The sequence below is a fragment of the Agelaius tricolor genome, unplaced genomic scaffold (genome assembly GCF_023055355.1).
Source record: "Agelaius tricolor isolate 1412-34295 unplaced genomic scaffold, bAgeTri1.0.p SCAF_6, whole genome shotgun sequence".
In the NCBI taxonomy this organism is placed as follows: domain Eukaryota; kingdom Metazoa; phylum Chordata; class Aves; order Passeriformes; family Icteridae; genus Agelaius; species Agelaius tricolor.
In genome coordinates, this window is record NW_027269266.1 from 52,220,537 (window position 1) to 52,234,085 (window position 13,549).

The 13,549-nt window shown below is 37.7% G+C and overlaps 1 protein-coding gene across 1 annotated transcript in view; it reads left to right on the forward strand.

Annotated features, from left to right (window-relative positions):
• LOC139591358 (mediator of RNA polymerase II transcription subunit 1-like) overlaps positions 1–13,549 on the forward strand; it is a 24,170-nt gene continuing 10,621 nt past the window's right edge. The window contains exons 1-6 of the mRNA XM_071429919.1: positions 1–19; positions 9,203–9,306; positions 10,466–10,550; positions 10,905–10,959; positions 11,383–11,515; positions 12,591–12,619. Of these exons, the coding sequence (XP_071286020.1) occupies positions 1–19; positions 9,203–9,306; positions 10,466–10,550; positions 10,905–10,959; positions 11,383–11,515; positions 12,591–12,619 (425 nt within the window). The remainder of the gene's footprint in view (positions 20–9,202; positions 9,307–10,465; positions 10,551–10,904; positions 10,960–11,382; positions 11,516–12,590; positions 12,620–13,549) is intronic.

Genomic DNA, 13,549 nt, shown 5'->3' on the forward strand with positions numbered 1-13,549 from the left:
ATGACTGTGGCTCATCCGTGTAAGGGAGCAACTGGTCAGAGGAGAGTAGGTATTGCAGCTACTTCACTCCATTGTCTGTACAAGACACAGCCCAAGGCAACAAGAGGTTTGAATTGCTCTCTGGTGTTCAAATGCTACAACAGGTACCTAAAACCATACAGGCTGTGTAGTAGACATTTGCAATGTGGTTATAAAAGGTGTAGATAATGAATGTCCTTTGTTATGTATTAGCATATGTGCTATTTCAGTGCTGCACATAAAATTCTTGAAGGGAAAAATGATGAAGAATAATTAAGTAGAGATGTAATTAATTGTGTGCTAATAGTACTTGCATTATGTACCTTAATACAATGAAGAAATCAACTGACAAATATTTCATTTATCTTAAAAAGCTAAAGATACAGTGGACATGTCAGACAAAACATGTCTGAAGCTTTGGGAAAAACATTGATGTGCAACTTCCATTCCCACAGAGCAAAAAGTACTTGTTCCCGTTGGAACACATTTAGTAGCACACAATTTATATATAAACTATGCATAATTTAACACTGTAATTTTATCTTAGATTTCTGTTGACATGAATAAATGAACCACATTCTTTGGAAAACCATCTTATCATGCATAAAACATCCATTCTTCCTTCAAGCGCTCAATAAATCTTCCAGGGTGAAAGAGACTTAATTTTTCGAAGGGACAAAAGAGTAAATGAACAAAACCACTTACTGGTTCTTGAGGGCACCCTCCTATTACAGCCCAGAATTGATTACGTTGGCATCTGCTGGGTCTGTGGGTGTATGGGCTTTTGTGTTGTGAAGTATTGCTGAACTCAAATCAATACATGGAGGTAGGATTTCCTGGTATTATGGTTAATTTCTTCTCTTTTAGAGAGAAGAAATTAAAATTTATTAGACAACGTTTTATTACCAGTGTGTAAAGATGCATAAAATGTATTTGTGAATCAATGGAGTTTCTAAGTAGCAGGCCAGTTGAAAAGAAATCACCTAGCCCAAATCCACATGTATTCTGACCAGAATCAACCCCCAAAAAAAGGAAAGTGCTAGAAGCTTTCATCCACCTTCAATTTGTACTAGCTGTGGGAAAACATAAGTAACATAAAAAAAACACATAAGCTGTGGGAAAACATAAGTAACAATGTGTGAAGAATATGCTAAACAATTACTTGACTAGTTATTAACATACTCATACTTCTCAAGTTTGTAACTGTGTGCTTTTCTGTGCTGTTCTGTAAGGAATAGTCAGGTTTTAAGGACATATACTCTTGAGGTATATAACTGGCACGCGTAAGGACAGATTTGGGATGTGGCTCCCACTTTACACAAATGAGTGATGGCTGCCTTGAGGCAGTGGTGCATCTACTGGTTGGGAGGTGGTCAGATCTCCCTCTGAGTGGGCCTGTTTCTCTCTGAAAACTAGCAGGAAAATCTGATATCACAAAGTTTATTTTGGTGCCTGCTGTTAGGCAGTACAACTCCAGGTCTTAAATGACAGACTACTGGATTGGAATTCATATAATCCTAGTTCTACTCTGTGCTGGTTTTGGCTGGGGTAGAGTTGATTTGCTTTGCAGTAGATAGTGTGGGGCTATGCTTGGGATTTATGCTGGAAACACTGTTGATAACACTGGGATGTTTTAGTTACTGCTGAGCAGTGCTTATACAGCCTCAAGGCCTTTTCTCACACTGTCTCACCAGGGAGGAGACCGGGGGCACACAAGAAGCTGGGAGGGGACACAGCTGGGACAGCTGGCCACAACTGTCCAAAGAGATATGCAGTATGACCTATACCTTATAGTGTCATGCTCAGCCATACATAAAAAGTGGGAGAAGAAGAAGGAAGAGTGGGGATATTTGGAGTGATGGCATTTCTCTTCCCAAGTAACACATGGTGGAGCTCTGCTGTTCTGGAGGTGGCTGAACACCTGCCTGCCCATGGGAAGTGGTGAATTAATTCCTTGTTTTCCTTTGCTCGCAGCGCGTGGCTCTTGCTTTCCCTATTAAACTGTCTTTATCTCAACCCTGGAGCCTTCTCACCTTCTGGTTCTCCCTGCCCTCCCCCCCCCCCCCCCCCCCCCCCCCCTACTGCAGGGGAGTGAGTGAGGGGCTGCAAGATACTTACTTGCCAGCTGGTGTTAAACCAGAGCATACCCTCACAGTGTCGCTAATTTGCTCTGATCTTGGCCAGTCCCTCCATTTCCCATCCCAGCTTTTATCTGCCTTTTACAATTAGAGGTCAAGCTCTGTAGACACAGTCTTTCTGAAAATTACACAAAATTTTCAGAAATGCACAACCTTTCTTTATGCTTTTTTCAGCACATACAACCTGGGGAATGTTTTTGTGATGTGCACAGATAAATAAATATGCAATGCAGTACAGATTTTGGATGCTATAAATCAACACACACAGAGGCTGTGTGGACATTTTGTGGACATATTTTCCTTGCCCAGTGCAAGGACATAATCTATCAGCTTCCCAGAAGCTTCGCATCATCTGTGGCTGACTCCAAACCTGTCACATGTGTATCCCTACACTTGCGAACAAATATATACACCCTAAAAAAACATAGTGGTATGACTGTAATAAGATTTTGGGCAATAAGATTCTTGTATTTCCTTCGCTCTATTACCTGTCCAAATGACAATATTCTCAGTACTCCATCTGAGCTAGTCATGGTTCTTAACACCTACAGCTTTCTTACCAATTTCAAAAAGTTCATCCCCAAATGCATCATCCCTATAGAGAAAGTGAGGTTAAGTGACTTGTATAACAAGGAATTAATGAGTAATGATGAGTTTGCAGTCATTCATCTTGTCGTTCAACAGAGCTAAGACAAACTATATCATTCTAGTAGATGACTAGGAATCTGGAAATCTGAGAGTTGAGGGTTACAGCAAAGTTGGTTCATAATACATAAGAATGGACTAAACATTTTTAAGAATGTCATTAAGGAATTAGCTGGTGTCTAAAAATATAAAAGCACTAAAATGTATAATTGAATGTGTATTGCATGTATTTATAACAAGCCTTCATAGTTTAATTAGTTTCAGTTTTAAAACATAAGATACGAAAAACAGTGTCAAATTGTTTAACCAACATAGAATGACGTAAAATGTGTACTTTATATGGAGTTCCTGTCTGCATAGCACCACTGTAATATCTTCAATTGGCATTTGTTGGGGTTGAGCTCCTTTATGGTATTGCCTTTCCTGAAAAATGCGTCCTTCCCACATGCTATTTTATTGAAATCAGTATTTGCCACTGAGCACTGTTTCTTTTTTAGTCTGCATGTTATATAATCCATATCCTTGTATATATTCAATCAGAACCCTTAAGCTGAACAATCGTCTCCAAACGAATATTGGTTTAAAATAGCTTAAAGTAGACCTAAACTCATCTCACTTTTCTGTTATTAAAATAACACAAAATTTTGTATCGTTTTCAGATTTTGGTGTTGTCTATATAATTATTTAATATTTTCCTTCTTATGTATTTTCTGCTTTTCATATCCTTTTTCTATTAATTCTGGTTTTCATACTTTATATGGCTTCATACTTATATCATGTTTCTTTTCATGCCTTTTTCTTGTGATTTTCTAGTCCCTTTCTCCACCTCTTTCTTTCATTGCTAGTTTCCTTCTTTCTTCTGTGCGCTAAGGATGTGCTAGAATAGAGTCAGGTAAATTGCAGTCTGGTTTCTAGTTCTGTGGCCAGTATTTCAGGAGTCACTTCCTCTCCGCATCTCTCTGCATCCCAGTATGGAAAAACAAGATAATAAGCTGGCTCCTGTGTGGTTAGCTTTGAGGCATGCTGGTGGAAAGCTCCTTTAAGTAGAATTATTGTCTTTCTGTACTACACCTCTTCTCTACCTCAGTGATCTCCCCAGTGCTCATCACTATTTTCAGCTCCTCAACTAATTCTTAGCTCCCACTTCTCCTTCCCTCCTCCTCCATCCTCATCTACCAGTAACATTTTCAATGTAGTCCTTCAGCATAGTATGGGTATTACTAATTTTGCCATTTTGTGCAAATTATGTGCCAGCTACATTCACTTTATCTCTCTCTTCAGGGAGAGCTGTGGCAGCTCTCAAGTGATTAGTTCCATTGATTTCATGCTGACTGATGTCAGTAAAGAACATGAATGATGGTGCAACACCTGATTTTAGTTATAAAAATGATCACAAGACTCTTGAGAATATAAGAGATGTAGAAAAAGCAAAAATGTTCATTTCTGAATAGCAATCATGGTGTCCTATGAAACCCTGTAAAGGGCAAATGCACACACGTGAAGGCAGCCCTCACATGTTCTTTCATGAGGTTATTTAAATTGTGGTTACATGGATCTAGGGCCGTTGGAAAAAGATTTATACAATAACTACTTGGAGATCAAAATGCTAATGTCAAGCACAAATCAAATGTTTGCCATATCTTGACTATGAGGAAAAGATATGCCCTGTCTGTGTCAATATGTTTCTATATCCACAGTAATTTGCTATGAACCTATTTTTCTGATGTTTGTTTATACAGCCTTTGGCTTTGAAGAATTTTAATCACTTTCAGTGAAGAAGCAGGGAACAGTCAAATGCTGCCAATGTTAAGTGTCTCAGACTAAGTGCCAGAGGTGCTATTCAGTGTTGTCAAGTAAAACTGGCCCAGTCTATATGGCTGTAGTGAAATAAAATGCAGCCACTAACATTCTGATGTTACTCTTAGGAGCTAAATATTCACACTGTGTAAATGAGGAGAGGATGTAGAGACTGAATGAAAGATGGCAAAGCATATTGTAGTTTTTATGGGTTGTAAAGCCATAAACTATAGACCATATCAGACTAAACTATAGGTCATAAAAGCTAAGCAACGCTTCCATCCTGCCTTAGATGGAAGAGCACCTAGGATAGATAAAGGAATTATTTGAATGCTCATCATTTTTTGTAAACACTGATTCATGTTCCCATTTTATAGCTGTCATTGCTGATCACTCAAAATCCCATGGCACTTTGTGAAAGAACACAGTTTTAGCTCTGACTTCATAATTACAGCAACATCTCTTACACATCATGCAGTTCTAACTGGAACCACTGGTTTTCACTGAGTGCCCAAGGCCCCAGTTCTGTATTTAGACTTACTGTAGGCTGTTATGTAGCTGCTGTTTTCTCTGGTCAGCAGTTCTGCTGAGGGCTTCTGGAAAGATGCAATTCCAATAAAATGCTGGATGCAGGCCCATTAAGATGTATTGCTGGTGATTTATTTTTATTTTATGCTTTAAATGAAAAAGAATCAAGACTGAATATAGGAATAATAGAAAAAAAGCAACTCCCAGTGTGCCAAAAGAAACCAGAAACAAAAAACCCCACCAATAATGCACTGATTATGGAATACTGGAATATTTTCTGAAATGATGTCACTAAAATGCATCCATTACATAAAAAGTAAGCCAAGGTTTCTTATGTTCTATAATAAATCTAGAGTATCTTCACTGAAAAAAATAATTGAATTAATGCAAGAATATGAATGAGCAATACGTTGATTCTTTCTCAGAAAAATTACCATTCAAAGAAATGGAAAAATTTTCAGAAATGTTAGAACTATGAAATTACAAAATGCCATTTTCATATGAATCACAATGTGCCCAGGCAATGCATTGTGAAGCATATTAAAAAGTCAGGAATTTAGCAAGATGCAGACAACCATGACAAAAATCAACCAAGTAGTAATAATAATTAATTTCTCAAAAGGTGCCCGAAGAAGCATACCTGTTTTACCTTTTAAAAGGGAATAAGATAACCTGCAATTATTTGAGAGCAAAAGAGGGTTTAATCTGGGGAAAACTTATTAAGTAACTTAAGCACATGAAAGATTCTTTCAGAAGCACTTTTTGATGAACAGTCAGAGAGAGTAATCCAGAGCAGGTGGGCATGTAGGATTCATGCGGTAATTCCGATTATTTTCTATACTCATGATAATGCATGTCCAGTTGTTGGGTTTTTTTTTTATTTCACGAACTGACCCAGTTAAACATTTGTGTATTTAATATGCCTGAGAAGCTATAATTAGACCATTTTTAATTATTAATCACTCTTAACTCTTCTCTCGAGTGCAGTAATTCAATACGACAGTTCTGAATACTGTAACAGCACCTTGTTGTGAGGAACTTTCTGACAATACTTAAGCTTCTGTTTCTCATATGTGATTTTTTTCCAATCCTGCAATTTTATGTGAAGACTAATAATTGTCTTGGAATATTTGTCTTGTTATGAAAATCTGGCACTATTTCTATCCTGGAAAAATGGTACAAATTTACCATTTTTCCTAAAAACATACATTTTTTATTTACCTAAATACATACATTTGAGCACAATGGAAATGGCTTTTTTTGTTTAAAAGTTAAAGTGTATTTTAGGCCTATCAGCCATACTTTACTGTGGCTAACTAAACTCGAAGTCCTCTGTTTATTTGCAAAGCAGCTATTATGCAGATCAGGTAAGCCATGTTTCCTTCTGTTATTTTGGAAGTGTTCTCTTCAAGATAATCAGCAAATAATTTACTTTTCTGCTTATTCAGGACATGATCAAACCACTGGAGTTAGTATCAAGATCACAGAGACTCCAAAGAGCTCTGGACAAACATTTATGAAAAATGCCATAAAAGAATTAAGCACTACCAAGCTGTGGTATGTCATATTTGCACATACCCATTCCTGTGATCTGGACTGAGGCAACCTACATGTTCTTGCTCAGCAGAAAACATTTCAATAGGTTGTTCAAACAAACCTAAGCTAAAATGACTCCCTAGAAATGCTGAAAACATGTTTTTAAATTCATGCACCAATTAACAGGTAAAGCTTATTATTATAGCTATGATTATACCTGTGTTGACTGCTAATGTCAGGTTAAAAAGTAAATTAGTATTTAATACCATACACCAAACGAATAATTTTACAGAAGTGTGATTTACCACAAGTGTGGAATTACATTATCCATTTACTTCATCACATTTCACCTCCTTTGTAAAAGCTGAAGTGCAAATATATTTAACTCACTCAGCTGCATTGACTTTCTCTAATTAGTATGCTTGACACCTGTCTGGAGACAAATACCACTTTTTGACATATACTTCTCCTGGAATTCCTAGGCCCATGCCATTTTTTTTCTGTAATCTTATTGAGGCCAATGAACTATGCAGTTTCTACTCAGGTTCCTACATACAAGTCAAAAATACTCTATTTTATGTGGTATGAGACTACTTCAAGTACTGCAGCATGACGGATAATAGCTGGAAGCAGAAGGTTTGCTGTAAGGTATCCTGAAACAGTGCCACCCAGGGGTTATGTAGGAGATATGCTCTTCTTGCTGTAGACCTGGACATTCCCAAGTAACCACATTTCGAGCTAGTGCCTGTGCAAAGGTCCAGGATTAACCCTTGAACCTCGCATCGCCATTGTGCACTGATTCCTATGTACAAGCAGACTGCAACCTGAAATGTGGCCACAAAATATACACATTTTTGTAGAAATACAATGAAAACATTATTGATACTGTTTTTTAACTCCCTCCACTAAAAAGCAAGACAAACTCCCCCTTTTGGAGTGCTTTCCTGTTTTGCTGAGTGATTTTTACTATCATACCTCCCCCTGCTTTTGTTCCCAGTTAAGTTCAGTCTCTGAGAATACTACACCTTCTTAAAAGATGGGGATAGACATTATGCTTTAGATATGGAAGAACAGGGCTAACAGGATACCTCTTGTAAAAAGTAGCAGAGGTGATGTTGCTGTGCTTATCAAGCCCCAAATTCAAACATAAATCCCTGGGGACCAGTTTTTTGAAGGAGCAAGACTTTTGCCTTGCACAGCACCTATGGGTGCTGTGTTGCAGCTGCTACAAATAGGAGCCTTGGTTTCTTGCAGTGTGAATGGAGATACAGGGTTGGTGGGTTGCAGCCCTTCTATCAGCATGAAGGCATGGGAGAGTGGGGGCATGTTCCCAGCAAGTGTGCTTGCAAGAGCTGGTTGGGGTCCACTGCTCCCTCTTCCTCCAGCTGGATGAAGTGGCCTGATTTATAGGGAACTGTGGTTGCTGCTCTGTCATCCTCCCTGAAGGTGGAAGAAGCTGCCAGTCCATTCTCACTATCCCTCCTTGGTGTATGCAAAAGGCCATCCCTCTCCTAGTCCATCTGTCTTTTCCCATGTAGTGCCTCTGGCTCAAAGGGGCCAGATCTCTGCAGCTGTTGTTCCCACTAAGTCAAAGAAGCCCTTTGTAGTATTTCTTTTGGCTCTGGGGCAGAGCAAAGTGGGTGGCATCTTGCAGGACTCAATTTCTTCTTAATAATAACATTGGAGTCTTCCTACCTGTCTCAGACTGATGTATTAGGAAATTCACTCCTGTTTTTCTCCTGATGGAGGTAATGGTTATGGAAGTATCACACCTCAGCAAAAAACTTTCTTTGTACATCTGGATTCTGTGTTAGGCCAGAAAGAATATTTATAGGGAGATAGATGAAGGACTGAATATATTCCTTCTCCCAGCCTCATTCTCATTCCTTGCCATCCCCAAAAACAAAACAAAAAAAAGTTTCACCACTTCATTGAGATTATCCTCTGCAAAAGTGCAGGATAATTTGGGTTGGAAGGGACCCTTAAAGACCATCTACTCCAACCCTCCTGCAATAAGCAGGGACATCTTCAACTAGATCAGGTTGTTCAGAGCCCTGTCCAATCTGACCCTGAATGTTTGCAGGGAGGGGGCATGCACCACTTATTTGAGCAACTTGTTCCAATGTCTTAACACCCTCATCATAAAAAATTATCTCTTATTTTTTATCTCTAATTAAAGTGAGCTTTAATGAGCTCTAGGTGGGTGTATCTGGATACAAGTGGCAAAGCCTTGGTATTTATAAGGAATACACATAAGAAATTGTGCATAGGTAAAGAAAGCCTAATGGTTTAACAAACTGAAGATTTGGCTGCATATCTGTATTTAATATTGAGAATACTTGCCTATACAAATCTCCCCCTGCTCTTTTTCTGTCAAAGTCTTACAAAAATTAATGTTTGTATGTGCAAAATTCCAGTAAAACATTTTTTTATTCCTTCTTTGAAGTATAACATCTATGACCTTAGCAAGGTTCTACATTTGTCCTCCTCCAGCATTTCTGGTTGCCATTATATTTAGAACATTTTGACATGTTTTTCAGGTGTTGTGACAGCTATTTCTACAAATGCTTTAATGGAACAGTTGCGTTTAAAATACCAACAAAGGCCATGGACTGAAACTCTGAAACTTGTTTATTTTTGCATGGTAAGAATCACAGGTTAGGTGAGAGAAGGATATGTGGTATAAGAATATTTTTCCAAGGTAGTTAAAAAATTGCTTGACTTTCAAAAACAAGCAAAGCCAACCAACCAAAAAACCCCATGCAATCCAAAACCAACCAAAAGATAATCCTCAGAAAAACCTGGTGCCTAGTATAGCCTGGCTCCCCATTTTTCTTAGGACAATGGTTTATAAAGTTTCCTGTATAATTTTAACACTTTAGGTGTTGTTTCTTGCATTGTTTTAACTTGTTTTAACATTGTTTTAACATTGTTTTAACTATTCAGGAGTTAGTGCTGATTGTCTACCAGCTGAGGTTACATTCACTATCATTACTATATTCATAGTATGTAAAGAGAATTTATTGCCTATAGGACTGGGAGGAAATATTGTATTTTAGAAACTGGTCTGATATCTGCTATCTAGACTTTCTGCTGCTGTAATATACCATTCCATGCTTCTTGCCCTTCCAGTAGCTAATTTAAGAATGATTGTCGTAAAGAGCAGATTAGCACAACTGCTGTGAGCTCAGTATAAAAATTCCAATTTGTTTCCATGCTTCTTAATGCTTAACTCAAGCCTTACTCTGAAAACAATATCCTGAATTTGAACAAAGTGAAAACTCTTCATCGGTGAGTGTTCTTTGTTATTTGAAATGTGGAATTCGAGAAGTTTTCAGGCAAGAGCTTGAAGAGAACCTGGGAGAGTTTGCTTGCTACTGAAGTGAATGGCTTCACAAGCTGAAACTTGTATTCTAATCTCACCAAGTACTCCAGTGGCACTTACTGATTTCTTCTATTCACTCAGGCAGATTTTTTCTAAAATAAAACCAGAAGTATTTTCTTAGTTTATCTCTAGCTTCACAATGAAATTAGCTGACACATCTAGTGAACAGCTCGAAAGACAGGGGAATGGAAAGCCAGTCCTTGCTCCAAAGGCATCTGGTATGTAATTACTGCACAATAATATCTTGACAAATCCATTCAGTGCAGCCATTTCAGAGATAGCTCCAATCGTAGGTAACCTCTGTGTTTGACAAAAACAAATAAACAGAGGTTTGTTGTATGGGGCATCTGTGTGCTCTGTCTCTTAGCTAGTAATTTAAGGAATCTTTCTTTGTCTCTTGTTTTCACAAATGTGCTAGGAGAACCCACTGCGAAAGCCTGTCAGTAGTGCTCCAGACGGTCTATTGCTTTCATGCATGGAGAAGATAGAGAGGACACTAAATGGTAATGAGCTGTTGGATAACTCAAAGTACATTTTTAAAAATATTGTGTGGAATCTACCAATCCTTCTCTACTGATGTTCTTCACAAAGAGGTCAAATGTACACAGAGGTGGATAAGAGACAAGAGACTTGCAACTCATCTTTGGGCTAAACCTTCAGGCTATAGTAGTCTTAAAGCCTGAGAATATTTTCTACACAGCACAGCACTTACTAGTCATAATAGTTGTCATTAATAACAAGTCATTCAAGAGGTACTATTTTCTTATTACCTAAATCATACTCTTTAAAGCAAGAAAATACTGGTTCTACTTCTTGATCATTGCAGTTTGATTAAATTGCCTTTCTGGTTTTTGCAGCTAAATCCATGTTTTCTGTGATGAACGTGTTGGAACGTTTATCCAGACAAAAAGGGTAAGTTTGTTTATGAATAAATGCAAATGAGCAGGCATGGCCTCAAGTCCAGAGAGGAATGCCATCTGGATGGCTTGTCAACAATGTTATTTTTTAGCTCAGTGTTCTAAAGGAGTGTATTTGCCTATTTTGATTAGCCCTTTGTGGAGAAGGTTTTTGGGTAAAGAGAGGGTATAAATGCCGACGTCCCAAAGCTACAGACCAAGGTTAATAGTTTTGAGCTGACCAACATGATAATGCAAACAGCAGAGCACAAGTACATGCCTGGTTGGATAGTTTTCAGAAGCTGAGCCAAGGAAGAGTTATTTTTGAAGCATCCCTGGTGTCTCTTCCCATGACCAAGTGAACTATACTTATTTCCTTTTTTAAGTGACAGAATTTTTATATATACAAGCTTTTTTTTCTTTTTCTCATCCTTCTCAGACTTACTGTTCATGTTAGCCCCAGTGGGACCACCTGCTACATAACATCAATGATGTTTTATGTAGAAGTTCAGCTGGAGAAGGATGGAGATGTGATGGATGTAAAGCTGGCTCACTTTGAAGAAGCTCCTGTGGTAAAATTAATTTTCTCTGTCTCTTATGACCCTGTAGTCTCCCACCTGGCTTCCAGCTGTCATGTCAGAAAGGTTTTGACTTCCTTTTGGTCTTGTCACACATGCAAGCCTGTTCATGACACTAGCTACCTCTTTAGGCATCTGAATTTCTCACCTAAACTTACAACTTGGTTACAGATACTAAATACTCTAGTGCTAAGTATTACAGTAAAAGTCAGCTGACAGACTCACCTTCCAAGAATTTTGTGGTATCATGCATAAATATTTTTATTTTCATGCTTCAATGTTACCAGTATACAGTAAATAACAGGGGCTTAAAATATTTTCCTACCAAGGTGTAGTGCAATATATATACTCAGTGGATGTGTTGGAGCTATTCTGTTTTTCATTCTGCCTTCTTTAGGAGTATATGTATTTCTACTAGTGGGGATGTTTTTCGGGCAAAATTTCTATTAAATTATTTACAGAATATCAACCTGAAGTTCACATATCATGTTCTGCAGTTGTTACAGAATTACAGACAACCCTTCAGGTCCAAGATATAACAACCAACTGTTGCGGGGGAGTTGGGGAACATAAACTCTGTTTTTTGTCACTAAGTATCCAAATGATTACATTATTACAATTATTACTTTGGAGTTAATTTTGTCCATTATTTTTAGTTGAAATCAGCCCTGAAATTTCAATTTGTTCATTTAACCTGCACAGGTCTGTTGATCAGTGAGTGCTGGACAATATCATTAGAATGAAAATGCACATTCAGAGAATTCTAGTAAAAGAAAACACAACCAGTAAAAGAAAAACTGGCCAAGATGCATTTTTTTCTGAAAGAGTTATCAACAAAATATTTCTGTTAATTTTATCCTCTTTCACAGAGCTTTTGTTCTTCCAATTATTATAGTAATATTTTTTAACTGTTGCACTGTCTTGGTTTTGAGTGTTGGGGATTTTTTTTATGCTAACCATACAGCTACTTAAAAGTAATGGGGATCAAGATTATAATTACTAATGAAGTGCTTATAGAACATGTGACAAATTGCAAGAAAGATGAAACTCCTGTCTCTTATTCCTGTAGGTTTGTGATGATTTGGTCCAGCTTCTAAGGTAAAGAATCACATATAGGGTTTCATGTTGAATGGAAAGGAATTCCTCATGCTAGAACCATTCCAGGGTAAAAACTGAAGAGGGGAAAAAAAAAAAAGAAAAAGGAAAAAGGATCAGGGTACAATAACATGAATCCAGAAGACAATAGAACTGACACTGTTTTGGATTCCATTTTTTGTGGGAAGTTGGTTCCAATCCTCCATATTGGAAGTTGGTTGTCTTTGTAACTATTATTATCTGCTTTGAATTTGTAAATTCAGGCTAAAACTGCAGCAAATATAATTTTGTAAAGATACTCCAGGCATTATTTATTCTCAAGTTATTCCATCGAATGCATCTGCTTCAATGGAGCAAGGGTAAAGAGTAATCCCCAAGATGTTGGTTCTAGCTGCCAGTCAAACACAGCCTTGGAATACTGCCCTCTGTCTTGATTGTAAGAATTATAGAGCTACTTGGACCCATAGTTTTGGTAATGGACTGATGATGACAATTCAGAACTGGCAGATTTACACATACAAACTAGGCATTACTTTTCCTGTCCTCCTTCCATCAAATACTAAATAGCCCTCGTATTGTCCTTATGCAAATACTTTAACTGCATGTCCTTCAGGCTTCTCTCAAAGCAATGAAAGCAAGATGGTATCACATGGCCTGAGTTTCTTTGCAAATACATAGGGGGAGATGTGACCCTAATTTTATCATGTAGCAGTAGGGCACTATATATATATATTTATTATTACCAATTTTTGTTCTGTTTGAATAGTTGCTGTTCCAGGTCAGGCCACCACTTTAAAAGTCTATTTTACAGGTTCTTCAGTGGATGTGATCAAGGTTCCAGATTTTAATAATAATGAGTATATTTAGGAAATTGGATTCTTTAATCCTGTGGCCAAATAGTAGATAGGGAAGGTAAAAAGAGAAAGTATAATC